Source organism: Petaurus breviceps, unplaced genomic scaffold (genome assembly GCF_028583685.1).
Source record: "Petaurus breviceps papuanus isolate PSGF00001 unplaced genomic scaffold, PetGlider_PUasm1.0 191, whole genome shotgun sequence".
NCBI lineage: Eukaryota > Metazoa > Chordata > Mammalia > Diprotodontia > Petauridae > Petaurus > Petaurus breviceps.
The window spans coordinates 5233174-5247563 of record NW_027185811.1 but is presented as its reverse complement, the minus strand read 5'-3'; the positions used below and the strand labels follow the sequence as shown (position 1 = coordinate 5247563).

At 41.3% G+C, this 14390-nt stretch overlaps 1 protein-coding gene and 1 long non-coding RNA gene across 7 annotated transcripts in view; one reads left to right on the top strand and one right to left on the bottom strand.

The window, feature by feature from the left end:
- Positions 1 to 425: 425 nt before the first annotated feature.
- LOC138164714 (uncharacterized) overlaps positions 426 to 14390 on the top strand; it is a 52818-nt gene continuing 38853 nt past the window's right edge. For all 3 annotated transcript variants that reach the window (XR_011169163.1, XR_011169162.1, XR_011169161.1), the window contains exon 1: positions 426 to 775. This is a non-coding gene — a long non-coding RNA (uncharacterized lncRNA). The remainder of the gene's footprint in view (positions 776 to 14390) is intronic.
- RAPGEF3 (Rap guanine nucleotide exchange factor 3) overlaps positions 5528 to 14390 on the bottom strand; it is a 31928-nt gene continuing 23065 nt past the window's right edge. For all 4 annotated transcript variants that reach the window (XM_069092683.1, XM_069092685.1, XM_069092684.1 and 1 more), the window contains 5 exons: positions 13312 to 13399; positions 13064 to 13128; positions 9547 to 9601; positions 8566 to 8637; positions 5528 to 8300 (listed from right to left, as the gene is read on the bottom strand). In XM_069092683.1, coding sequence (XP_068948784.1) covers positions 8182 to 8300; positions 8566 to 8637; positions 9547 to 9601; positions 13064 to 13128; positions 13312 to 13399 — 399 coding nt within the window. In that variant the 3' untranslated portion in view covers positions 5528 to 8181. The remainder of the gene's footprint in view (positions 8301 to 8565; positions 8638 to 9546; positions 9602 to 13063; positions 13129 to 13311; positions 13400 to 14390) is intronic.

The following is a 14390-nucleotide window of genomic DNA, read 5'->3' as shown; positions in this document are numbered from 1 at the left end:
AAAAAAAGAGGGGGAGGGAAACCCCAGTGGGCAGGAGGCAGAGATGAAGGTGGGGCCCTGCAGCTGTTTGAAGCCAGAAGGAAGGAGCCTAGGCAGGCAGGTAATTCCAGCTGTTTGTGGCTTCCCTCTAGATAGAAAATAGGTCATCCACAAACAGGACTGGGGTTTACTCCTAGAGAAAAGAGGTGCCTGAACTCAAGCCTGGGGAAGGGAGTATCACTGCCTAGTTAAGGTGTGAGAGAAATGGACATCCCTGAGCTTCTCCTTAACAGCATCAAATACCTTTTGCCTTGTGCTTTGATTTCAGATTGAGTTGGGAACCTAACTGGTGTTCTCCAGGTTTGGCCAGTCTAAACTGGAGTTAGGGGTGTTGTGGAGAAAACAAGTCAACTAGTCGATAAGCATTTATTAATCACCTACTATGTACCAGGCATTGTGCTAAGTACTGAGGATAAAAAGAAAGATAAAAACAGGAGAAGAGAAAGAGGGTTATGCTGGTCAGCATCGAGTTAAGGCTGGGCCGATTACCCAGGAGGCAGCAGAAATCCAGCTGCTCTCTGAGTCAGCAGCTCAGGCACTTCCCACATGAGGGCTTCAGCGGCCGGAATTCCAGGAACCTTGTCCTTGGCTAAGTCGTTGTGCCCACTCACTTGAACTTTTCACAGATTGCTTCATGACCTTTCTAGTGTCGTCCCATCGTTGTGCGCTCTTGTCTCGTATGAACTTTTCTCTCCAACTGATTGTAAACTCCTTGAGATCTAAAGGGACTGAAAAGGTACTTTATTTTGTTTCCTCTATAATGCCTGGGGTAGTGCTGTGCTTGAGGTGTCTGAATTCATAGGTGCATTGTGTTCAGCTAAGTGTGTATGTGAACATGGAGAAAAGGAGAGTGGCCAGCAGGGTACCATAAAATAATGCTGTCTTAGGCTTATCGTTTTTTTTTATAAACCAAGTCTTTATTAGTCAATGTCTAGAGCTTCTCCTTTCTGCCCAGAATGTAGTTCTTTAACTTCAGAATCATTGATCTAAAATTCAGATAAATCTATGCCCAGCTTTCTGAATCTTTTAGTGTGTGGATTTCTGGATAGATGTTTGCAGTGGTTTGTCTGTGATTCTGCTGACTCCAGGGAAAAGGTACTGGATTTCAACTAGCTCACCCCTATTTCCAAGTTTGTTGACTTTATGACCTGTTAACCACTCAATGATATGGGTCCCCTTTCATGATTCCCTGACTCCCAATCTTCTGAACCTGAGAACAAAATACATAGTTTTTCATATATGTATGTGTACACATGTAAAAAACATATGAGAATATATTTTAACATAATTTATTTAATGTATTTATATAACTTATATAATACGTAATATACATATATGTTGAATCCATTTTCCAGTCTAATCTGCTCCAAATAATTCATAGGATCACAGATATACAACTGGAAGAAAACTTATTAGAGCTGGGATTTGACCTTGGGGCCTTTAATTCCAAATTTCTTTGTCTTTCCATCCTACCACCCCACCTTTGAAGAATAAGGGAAGAAGTGAATGTGACCAGTGAGTAACTCTCCCAGGACAAAGCCTCTCCCTACTCCTGCCACCACCATCACCCCTCCTCCAGGTGTGCCCTGGGGTTCCATGAGTTTCATTATCTACAATATTATCCTAGAAGAGTCCTTGAAGCTAAACTCCCTTTTTCCCAACCTCTTTTCTCATAGAACAGGTCAGGTAATCAGTTTCTGTATGCTATATTGCATGTCCCTCTGTACTGATACTTGTCTCACTGTTCCCACGCAATAATTTTTAAAGCAAAGCCATCATTTAGTGTCTAGTGTCCTCAGCAACAGATAGACAAACAACAGATAGGCTGGCATACCACAAAAATAGAGACAAGTCAATGAGAGACAGACAGATAAAGACAGAGAATCTAGAAACAGGTCATTATAAGAACCACTCACTTGCACACAGGTGGCATCCTTGGTGCTGCCCTGCCTACATAAAGTTTACTGCAGTGGCAGACAGTCAAGATTACTGACCCACAGTCAGAAGGATGTACTTTCTGAGTTGTTTGTCCCATAGTGAGTATGAGTTTACAGTGAGCCATTCACACTTTGGTCTACCTGCCCTCATGACCAAGAGCACACATTTTTACAGTAACTAGTCAAAGATCGAGTTGCTGTAGTCTGTAGCATTGTTTTCTTTTGTGAGAAAACAATGGCCCAGATGGGAACAAAACTGTAGCCCTACAGGGCACGGCATTTAAACTCTTTTTTTGAGTGGGGAAGGTAAGGCAATTGGGGTCAAGTGACTTGCCAAAGGTCACACAGCTAGATAAATTTCAAGTGTCAGGCTGGATTTGAACTTAAGTCCTCCTGACTTCAGGGTTGGTGCTCTATTCACTTGGGCACGGTGCTTTAACTGAAAAAAAAAAATCATTTCCAGATGAAAATATGGGTTGAGAATGCATTAATTGACAAGTAGACCATCTCTCATCCCCCTCCACCTGTTACTGGTTTTTGTTATTTTATTAACTCTTATTCCAGGTTCTAAAGTAAAGGATATATTTTAATATATTCGTATAAATTAAAATGAAAGCATGATGTCTCATTAATTAATCGGTTGGCCTTGAGCTCTCATCCTTATGCATAAATAAACCAGAAAAGTCTCTTTTCCCATAAGCTTTCACTCATCTCTCTCTCAGTGTCAAACTCCTGTCTGGGGGGGGGGGGGGGGGGAGGGGTAAGTTAAAATTGAGATTACTAACTATATAATTAAATAAGAGTCAGAATCACTGCAATTTCTGGGTCCTCAACAATTTTGGAAACAAATCCCCACCACTGTTCTCTCTCAGAATGGCAATCAAATTCTTTCAAGAATCTGACTTTCCAGATTTTCTCCTCAGCATATCTTCTCCACAGGGTAAGCATTAAGCTAACTTCTCTCAAAAGATCTCTTTAGTCTTTCTCAAAGATAAGTTTATTTATGTATTTTTCCAGGAAAGAAAGTTCTTAGTAAATCCTTCGTCTTTGTGCCTCACACAGTTTCTCTCAGACTCAACAGCTAATTTTCCCCAGATGACAATAAAATTCTAAGCTTTTATTCCTTCCTAAAGATCCAGTAACAGTATCCATTATCTCTATGTAAGGGACCTTTGGAGCTAAGGGTTATAATAATAGTAATTAGAAGATGATGCTAATAACAACTAATGGATCATATGTATTTAAAGCTTTAAGTTTTACAAAGTGTTTTCCTCCTAAAAACACTGTAAATCAGGTTGTGAGAGTATTCTGACCCCCATTTTACAAACGAGCAATTAAGTTACTTGTTCAAGATCATGAAGCTAATATAAATGGTAACTGGGATTTGAACCTAGGTTTTCTGAAGTCAAGCCCAGTGCTCTTTCTAACGCATAACACTAACACTACCTCTTAGTGTGACCTCCTGTCACCAGAGATTCCTGTTTAGGGGTCCTGGAGGTCTCCAGCTGTCAGAGTTGAATAAGTTGGCTTTCTTCCCTCCACTGAAGGGCACTTAAGTACACAATACAGGTTTTCTTTCCTAAGGTAGTACCCCATGTTCTGAATCTTTTCCTGCCACTCATTAAAACTTATCTTTCCTATATTCTTCTCTTGGGACCCTCATCTCCAACTTTCTAAAGTGGGAGTTAACTAATATGATAAATTAATTCATGCCAAGTGTTAATGTAGTTTAATCTAGCTAGCTAGCATGTTTGCATTTTAATAGGGTCTTCTGTAGTTTATGCCTAATCCCAAAGGACTGAGAGTGGGAATTTCAGATACTGTGGAAGGCTTACAAGGAGGATACTGTAAGGGGTTTCTTATGCCTCAGATCATTACATGTAGGCAGCTATCTATTCTACCTAGTACTAGGACTGGTCTTGAGTTTACCTTGAGAAGCATTATCATGGTATGGACAGAACATTGGTCTGGGAATCAGGAAACCTAGGTTCTAGTCCTGACTCTGTCCCTAAGGTTCTCAGTGATCTTGAACTAATGACCCTGGACCTTAAATTCCTTATCTATAAAATGAGGTTAGACTCAATTATTTCTAAAACCCATCTCAGGTGTGATATTCTATTTTTTTTGTGTCACATGCTTCTATTCAAAGAGATATTTAAAGACCAGTTAAGTATGCTCCCTCACTTCATCCCTTTTTCTAATGCTCCTACTGCCCCAGAGCATTGAGAAAAAAATTTTGGAACTATCTGACAAACAGGACAGCTGAGGACACAGGCTACTTGATGAAATGGCAGAGAGGCTAACATTTACAAGACAGATTTTTATGTGAGTTCATTAAGCTCACGTGGCTTCAGCATATAGGTGATACACAATCACTCTTTTTTTTTTCTTCCTTTTGGGAGGTGGGAAGGCAGGGCAATTGGGGTTAAGTGACTTGCCCAAGGTCACATGGCTAGTAGGTGTTAAGTGTCTGAGGCCGGATTTGAGTTCAGGTCCTCCTGAGTCCAAGGCCAGTGCTCTATTCACTGAGCCACCTAGCCACCCCAATGCACAATCATTCTTGATGCATGGAGTGTGAGATCTTTGTCTGGGACCTCCAACTCAGTCCACATAATCCATGATGCCATTTGGGCTAATATCTCCCCCTTCCAAAAAACCATCCCCAAGACCTACAGCTTGATCAGGTAATACTAGGATAAGTAACCAGGAATCCTATCTCCCACGTTGCAGAACTGTTCAGATTCTTACATTAGAGCCAAGACACTAACAATATTATTTCTTGCCATCCCTCATTTCTTCAGCAAACTACAGAATATTTAGTCTTTACTTCTAAGAATTGTGATTATGCCTTTCTGACATATATATTTCTCTCTCACCAAAGGCTCTCCTTGTCTCTTTTCTATAAAGATACCTTCTCTAAGAAGCCTCTTAAGATTGGGAAAGAAGATACTTTCAGAACTGGGCTGAGTCAAGCCTGGGGGCTTTCAGGACCATTTTGCTTTACCCTAATAGCAGTTGTCCTGTTCCTTGGGTCCAGCAGGTATCTCCTCTGGGTGTCTCACTCAGGTCAGGTCAGTCCAGGCATAAGTTCCCCCAAACTTCAGGTTGTCTCACCCCTCAGACCAGGGGCAGCCAGAGAAGCCAGGGATAGGTGCTTACTTGATTCTGGCCTAAGGCTCTGGCAAAAGAACAAGGAAGCAACTAGAGGAGATCTAGTTTCAGGAATACTTTCCTGAACTTTACAGAAATTATAGGGAGAGATATTAACCCATTGCTGGACTATAGTGAAATCAGAACAAGGATGTGTAAAGAGGTCTAGGGAGAAAAAAGGGATGGTGATGGTGCATGTTAGAGACATGGCTATTACCAGTGAGTAGCCATGTATTTCATCCATATAACCTACTATTAACTGTCTTTGTGTCCTTGGGCAAATGTGTCTCACTGAACCTCAGTTTCCTTAACTGGAAAATGGGTATAATAATACCCTCCCTACTTAACTTGTAAAGATAAAATGAGGTAATGGATATGAAAGTACTTTGGAAAGTAAAATGTACTACATAAATATAAATTTATTACTATACATATATTATAAAAATAACATCTCCCTCAGGAAGGACCCAGAATTAGAAGGCAGACAAAGGTTGAGGACTTACAAAGATCAAAGAACTAAGAATGAGCATAACTATTGCTCCCTGTCTCTTCCCCACCCCATACCTTCCATTATAGAGAACCAGAAAAATATGGAAACAAGGGCTCCATGATGGATTGAAGAGATGGTACAGGAAAGGTTAAGCTGAAGGGAAGTACACTGCTATTACCTGGGAAGCTCTAGTTCCCCACCCTTACTAGCCTTCTCCTACCAGATCCTGCTCAGCCTGCTGGGGAGGCAACGACTCCTTATCATACCCAGCAATTAGTCCTGACTGCCTCATACCTAACAGGCCACTCATAAGGGTTTCATGGCTGAGGCACAGGAGCATATCGTCATAGACTTGCAGACAGAAGGTATCTTAGAAGTCATCTAGTCAAACTCCTCATTTTACAGATGAGGAAACTGAGACTCAGGGAGGTTGTGACTAGTCCAAGGTCACACAGGGAATAAGTGACAAAACTGGGAATAGAACTGAAGTCTTCTGACTCCCAGTCCAGCACACTTTCCGCTGCACCATTTTGAGGAGTAGAGGGAGGAAAGGGAAAGGGATGCAGATTGACAATCCCTTAACTTTCCTCAAGACACATACATATGGTCATATGTGCCCTATGTTACACCCTCCTCACTCGATCACCCCTTTTCAATACACACACATACACCCAAGGTAGACATCTCCCTCTTTCCACACGTGGGCCCATTTTTGCTTTATGTGCTATTAAAACAAGGCAAGGTTTTATAGAATATGTCTGGAGGACATAGGGATAAAGGTCAAAGGCTCTGTGAGCATTCACTCAAAAGATAGTACACAGGGTAAAAGAAGCAAAGCTGTCTCTTTCAAGCACTGGCATTCCTTACCAATCATTTCTCATCTTTAGAGGTCCTTGTCTTCAGGGCTATTAAGCCTTGGTACTGCTGCCCCCCTCTCAGTGCAGAAAATGCCCTTTAGCCCAGTGTTCAAGCACTCTCCAGGACCCCACCCTGTATTCTGACTTTTTCTAATACTCCAATTCAGCAACCAAGGGCATGATCCTACCCAAGCACAATGGTTCTCTGGGAAGCAGCAAATGGTACTTTGCAGTGGCAAATGGTCATGGGGGAAGAGGGAGGAGGATAAAGAAATCTCTTCAGTGCCAGCTCTGTGTTAGCAATTGGGGCTTATTGGAAAGAGTCTGATCATTGATGAACCTTGATTTATTATCTCGACTTCCTCTTTTAGGCCTTTACTACCCTCTCCTTGGCTAAGTTTCAGAGTTCACCAAACAGTTTCCCCCTTTTTTTGCCTCAGCTTCTCTGGTCCAGTGTCACTGAGGAAATATATGAGAGCCACTCCCTAATGTTTCTGCTTACTCTGGTCACAAGCTACAGCCCTAGATCACACCCCTAAAAGCTGCTGAGTAGCACCTGACCCAGCTCACAGGCATTGGGCACCCTGAGAAGGGCAAATCTATAGCTGATGAACTATGCCAGGCACACCTATTAATCAAAACAGTCCAAGAAAGAGAATAGGGATTTAAAGACCTATAGGGGAGAGAGGAAGAGGTTGGGCTGAATTTTGTGCACTGGGGTAGTCATTATCCTAACCAGTCCATGCAATAGCTTAGAAAGCCAAAGGAGTTGTTCTTATGAAGTAGAACAAAGGCCCAAAGCCCTCTAGAGATCCATAATTGATCCATCTGTTCTGACTCAGCCTTAAGGATACCAAGGCTGTGAGGCTCATTCAACCAAGCATTACTCATCTGTGATATACAGAGAATTATTCTCATACTGTAAGTTGTATGTATCTGTAAGCATCACACACCCCTGTCCTTTCCCTATCTGTATAAGCAGGAATCTTCTCAAAAACAGGAATTCTACACATGAAGACCAGTCTTACAGCTCATAAATGTCTTGTCTTTCCAATGGTACCATAAGCTTTTTGAAGTCAGAAACTGTCTGACTTCTTTGCAGCATTCACAGCTCAGTGCCTTAGACATGGCAGAGAAACAAGTGTTTGTTCATTCACTGGGCACCTGAAGTCCCAGGGATTCCCTCTCTTCTATACAGCAACTGTATGAAAGTCAGTGGATACAGGAGGTAGAACCTCTGTTCCTCCAAGAAAGCTTCCTAGCTCCAGCTGTCCCCTCTCCCATTCTTTCCTTTTCTCCCTCTTCTTCCCCTTCTCACTCCCGCTACTGAAGCAAGTTACAGGAAACCTTCCTGTGACAAACTTCTCAATCTTGGTTAGTTGACAAGATCAACAGCCAAGGACTCAGAAAAACCTGGTGAATAGAGCTCTCCTTTGAACATGGGTTGGCTGCCCAAGTTCCCTTCCCACTACTCTTTCAGGCCTTCCCACCATCCTTCACTCCAGAGCTTTAAGTCTTGACTCAGTTTTCTCCTTGGTTGCCAGTCATCACTGGGTGGTCAGCTGGATCCATGCCAACTGCTCTGGCTCTTCAAGTCCACACTTTCAGTAAAGAATCCATCCAGCTCTTGGATCTATTGGTCCAAGGATTCCTTCCAACTTTCTCCTCAGCTATGCTTCTCCGGGTTTAGGGAAGACACATCACCTCATCAAGGCTCTAGTTCTCTGGAGAGCCGAGAAAGTTCTTGTTGGTTGTCAATGACCTTCAGCTGCTGGATATATGCTCGGGCACTGGCCAGATTCCGGGCACTCAAGGATTGCTCTGAACCTGTTGGAAAATTTCAGGTCAAGAGGCCAATGTGATTTATTCATATCTTTCAGCCCCTCTAGATTCCCCTACCACTTTTGTCTTTATAAATCAGGCCCTCCTCATAGCTTCTGTCTCAGCTTCACCCAAACTCCTCCCCCAATCTAAACCCTCAGGACCTATATTTCCCTTTCCTTTTCCCCAAGCCTCTAGAATCCTGCCTACTGTCATCCTTTCCAATCATTTCCCTGCCCTGAATCTGGATATATCCATCATGTCATCTTACAAGTAGAAATCCTCACGGCCTGGCTATCCTCATGTATGTGGGAGACTCGGCTCCGGAGTGGTGAGAGAGGCACTGGATAGGGATAAGAACAGAGTCAAAAAGATTATGTCAGAGGTTGAGCCTCTGATGAGAAAGGGTTGGCAGACAAAGGAAAGTGCTGAAATAGGGGACAGAACACCTAACCCCAACATAGGAAGAGGATTGAGAAGGATTGGATAATTGGGAATCAGAAGACCTCTGACACTACTTATGTGACCTTGGGCAAGATGTATAACCTCCCTGGGCCTCAGTTTCCTCATATGTAAAATAAGCTTGAACTAGAGCAGGGGTTCTTAACCTTTCTTGTGTCGTGGGTACCTATGGAAGTCTAGTGAAGCCTATGGAGCCCTTTTCAAAATAATGTTTTTTTGGTTTTGTTTTTGCCTTTTTTTGGGAAGGCAATTGGGGTTAAGTGACTTGCCCAAGGTCACATGGCTAGTTTTTGTGTTAAGTGTCGGAGGCCAGATTTGAACTCAGGTCCTCCTGACTCCAGGGCCAGTGCTCTATTCACTGTGCCACCTAGCCGCTCCCCAAAATAATGTTTTTAAACACATAAATAAAATACATATTATTACAAAGGAAACGAAATTATACTGAAATATTGCTATAAAAATATTTTTAAAAAAAGCAAATTCAAAGACCCCAGGTTAAGAACTCTGGGAGGGCTGGTGTCTGAGATCTCTTTCCATCTTTAGACCTATATGAACCCATGACTGTAGATGACAAAGCTTTTTTTGGTTCTTTGAGTTTTTAGGTTGAAAGCAAAGATCCCTGGTGGTAACCTATGGGAGCTGTACATGTACCAAGAGTTCTGTTACTTTTGAGTTATATGGATCCCTAAGCTGAGTCAAAGTAAGTCTCTCCTCTGTAACATTTAACATCTGGAGAGAAAAGGAAAGGAAAAAGGGAAAGAAAGGTGGAGCTGTCTTAGATTTTTCTTACCAGAGCTATGGCTTCGACAGTGATGCAATATTCGTACGGTTCTGGCCATCATACGCTGGGAACAATAAAAACAGGAGTAAGAACCTTAAGTAACCCAACTACCTTCAACACCACCCCCCAGACAAGAAGCTGGAATATTTAAATGGCTGTTAGCTATTCTGGGTGTCCTGGACAGAATATTGCCCTATATCAGGTCACTTGTGATCAGAAAGACAGAAGAGACTAGAGCGCATTCTCTCCCAGCTTAGGAAAATGTGGCAGGTGAGAGAAGAAATAAGACTGAATCAGGTATTTAAAAATTAGTGCATACATACTTTTAAAAAAACTGATCTGTGACTTCATTGATGTACAGAACTTCCTTTACCAGTGCAGATTGGCATTTGCTTCAGAAAATTATCCTCTAAAACAGCTACAAGGGGCACTGAGTAGTTAAGTGATAGGTCACAGAATCAGCATGTTTCTGAGGTGGGACTTGAACCCAGATCTTCTTAAATGAAGCCAGATCTCTATTCACTCTGACATGCTGCCTTTCAGTATTCACACACACACACACACACACACACACACACACACAAACACACACACACCTATATGTCTACACACCTAACATAAATGAATAGTTAAATTATTCTTCCTCCCCCCATACTCCAGTGCCTCATGGTGGAACAAAGATGGCCTAGGTTTTTTCAGGTTGTTATGCCTTCAGAACTCACAGGCTGGAGGGTACTACCGAGCAAAAAAGGCTTCAAGTAGAAGCCCAGCAACAGACCATCTCCTGAGGCTCTGCCAACAGAACTAAGAGCAGAAAGACTCATTGCTAGAAGTCAGGTTATCAGTAATGAATGAAACTACCCTCCGTGATGCATCAAAATGTTTCCTAAATTATGAAAGGATGTGATCTCTATTGATAGAGGGGAGATACCTACATCAGTGAAATCACAGAATGATTTGATCATATAATAATAAATAATCATTTTATTTTATTGATAAAATATATGACAAATGTTTTAAGTATTTATATTATTAAAAGTTTGAAAATAATTGGAAACTAAGGGGGAAATGGCTGAAAAAATAATGGTATGGGAATACAATTATATATTATTGCCTTGTAAGAAATGAAAAGTATGAAGAATTCAAAGAAACTTGGGAAGACTTGCATGAAATAATGCAGAGTGAAATGAGAACAATCAGGATAACATATACAATATTTACAACAGCATAAAGGAAATATCATTTAATGACTTCAAAACTCTAATCAGTATACTGACCAATCAAGATTTCAGAAAGTAGATAATGATTTAATATGCCTCCCACCTTCTTGGCAAAGAGATAGTAAATTGGGTATAGAATGAAGCATATATTTTTAGATACGGCTGATATGTTGATTTGCTTTGTTTGACTATACTTGTTATAAAGGAGGGGTCTATTTGGGGAAGGGAGAATCTTTGGCAATTGACTCCTTCCCCAAACCCCTATTGCCTTCTCTTAGACTTGACTACCTCAGTGTCACATTCCAGATCTGCATACCCTTTATTCTGTGCACTTTGGAACTCTTGCTCCAAAATTAACAAACTTCTTCCTTTCATTTTAGTCCTCTTCCTCTCATGTTCCTTTCATCTTCTAACACTCAAAGAAACCTGGCTGTTTCTCCACCGACCAGTCCTCATGACATTGCATCTTTGCAAGGGCTGATTATCCCTTTGTTTAAACCAGAGAAACACTGATCCCAAAGGAAGGTTTAAAATATCCCTTGTTTCCCTCTGCTAATTCCAGACTCTTCTGCCTCAAACACACCATCACACTTCCTTCTTTGAGGTTCACTCTATCCAAATTTATCACCCAATTCATATCCTAGTGGTTTCTAACAGTCCCTAGGACATTCTCCCTTTTGTCTCGATGAGTTTGGTATCATTGGATCATTGTCAATGGACTATCATTGAACAGATATTGGATCATTGTCTCCCTCCCAACTCCAACTCCTGCCTTTATGCAAGGAGATCATAACACATATGAGATATTCCATCAAATACACCTAGCCACTTAGTTCCTCAACTAAATTCTTGTCTTACTCTTTTACTCACCCTAAACTACACACGTGGTAACTGTGTATACAGTCTGTCATCATCCACAGGTGCTCTACTTCCATGATCAAGAAATCTAAAATTCCTTTATCCAATCATAATCTCCTGTAATTAGATATCTTCTTATACCTTACTCTTAACTTATTATTCACCCACACCATGACCTCCAATCCCTCTTCCAATCTATCCACACTGCAACCTCCAGTGACCTCCATGCCCATTAACTGTGGACATACTTTAAAGCTCTCTTTAGTGCTTTCCCAGGTCATCACCCCTACTCTGGCTATATTCTTGTCCCTTCCCATGGGCTCTCAGTACCATAAGGCTACCTTTCTACTTCTCCAAACCTTCTCTTCTCTCCTCAAGATTACAATAGTACCCTCTCCTCTCACAATCTCAGTTGAGGACTGCTCCACAAACTAGGCTGAGAAAATCAGGACCATTTGCCTTCATAGAGGCTCCCCTTCCTCACCTCTGTAACCCCTGGTTTTCTTTTGACTCAGTGTAAGTGTCTTCTTCATGAGGCCTTTTCCTGTTCCCCCCAGCTGCTAGCACCTTTCCCTCCAAAGTTACCTTATATTTGCAACATATATATTTGCATTTGTTTCCCACTTAAAATATAAGATCCTTGAAGGCAAGGATGATTCACTTTTGTCTTTGTATCTTCATGACTAGCATAGTGCCAGGCACTTAATAAATGCTTGTTAATTGATTGATTGATGGAAAAAAAGAGAAGGGTACAAATAAAACATTTTAAAAGAACAGTAATAAGTGCAGTGGGGAATTTTATGAGGGATACAGAGAGACATGGGAAGATTTTTATGAACTGATACAGAGAAAAATAAGGAGAACTAAAAACAATAACACAGAAAGACTTACAATAAGGTCACTAAAGGAGGTCAGTAAATAAAAAACCATTGAAGGTCCCAGAGATTAGATAATTAAACATACCTCCTCTCTCACAGGTGAGAGGCAGGGGACTACCAGGACAGAATAATATATACATTATCAAAAGTGGCCACTTAAATGGATGTTTTTGCTTAAATGTTTTTGTCATGAGGTTAGATTCAATTGAGCAGGGTTGGGTGTGGGTGAAATGTCTGTGAGGCAAAGACAAAAGTTAATTAATTAATTAAAATGTATTTTAACAACAAAAAATTTTGGTTCGTACCCTTTCTCATTTTTTTTTTTTTTGCTTTTTTGGCGGGGAGGAAGGTAGGGCAATTGGGGTTAAGTGACTTGCCCAAGGTCACACGTCTAGTTTTTTTGTGTCTGGGGTCATATTTGAACTCAAGTCCTCCTGACTCCAGGGCTGGTGCACTATTCACTGAGCCATCTAACCGTCTCCCTTTCTCATTTTTAATGTCTGGTTTCTGAGTTTCTCTTCTACCTCAACCCAAAACTCCAAGTCCAGATCTCTACTTCCCCACACTTACCATCTTCTCAAAGTTGATGAGACTGTCTACCAGTGTATGGTTCCCCTCATGGATGAAGGTCATGTCTGCAGGGAGCTATAGATCAGTACTCAAAAGCCCCACAAATTTTGTTCCCCTGTGTTCATCCCAGGAGAGGTTAAAGGAAAAAGAACAGGGATTCCCCAAACCAACCTCCTACCACCATCTTCCATTACCATTCTTACCCTCCCCCCCCAGCTGAAGGAAAGCTAGATCCCAATGCCATTTACCTTTGAGGAGGAGGGGCATAAAGGGGATGATAGGTGGGGACAGCTTGGTGAGTGCCAATCGGTAAACACGATGATTCCAGGATGGGTCCTGACATAGAGATTCACAAAAAGTATAAAGACCCTATATACACCTTATCTCATCACTGTTAGATTTTAGCATCATGTTATGTGGAGCACAGCATACCCCCACATGGTATAACTTACTTTGTAGGAAGATATTGAAAACCAGCAGACACCTTCACTTAAATTATGGAACCAGACAGCCCCTCTTAGAGATAGAGCTTATTGTTTAGGGGCAGAGAAGGATAGAGGAGAAAACCCGAGAGCTCACAAATCCCTGAGGATGGTTTCTTCTTGACAATTCCTAGGACTGGAGGTTGTTACAGTTCCTCTGCATGGGACCACTACTAAGCAGTATCAACCACCTTCACATTTCTGATTCTATAACTTGCCCTTGCTCCTTATATAGCTTTTATTTATTTTATTTTATTTTTTGCTTTTTTTTTTGAGGGGGGAAGGCAGGGCAATTGGGGTTAAGTGACTTGCCCAAGGTCACATGGCTAGTAATTGTTAAGTGTCTAAGGCTGGATTTGAACTCAGGTTCTCCTGACTCTAGGGCCGGTGCTAGCTGCCCCTAGTTTTTATTTCTTAAAATCTAAGTTAGCTGATGAGCTCCATGTGCTTCCACATCAAACTCTTTAAATAACTGACTCTTTTTTAAAATCATAATTATTCTCTATGAGTTTTTGGAATTTTACTTTTGTGAGCACCCCATTCCTCTTGACTTAACTTCCCCTCTAGAATTTTAATCCACTGGATCTGACCTATACTTTCCCTAAGCCCTTTGATATCTGCTCTCCCCAAAGCTAAGGTATATGTTGGACTATACCCAGCTTTCCTCTCTACCTCTTTTACAAAATCCAAAGTGGAATGGTCATTTTCCCTTTAGGTTTCCTTAATTTTCTACTTCAGTAGCCAATTCTGGAACTGGAATTACTTTATGTATATTTTATATTTATTAAATATAAAATATTACATGTCTCACACACTTCCTTAAGAATAAAAATTCCTTGAAGGCA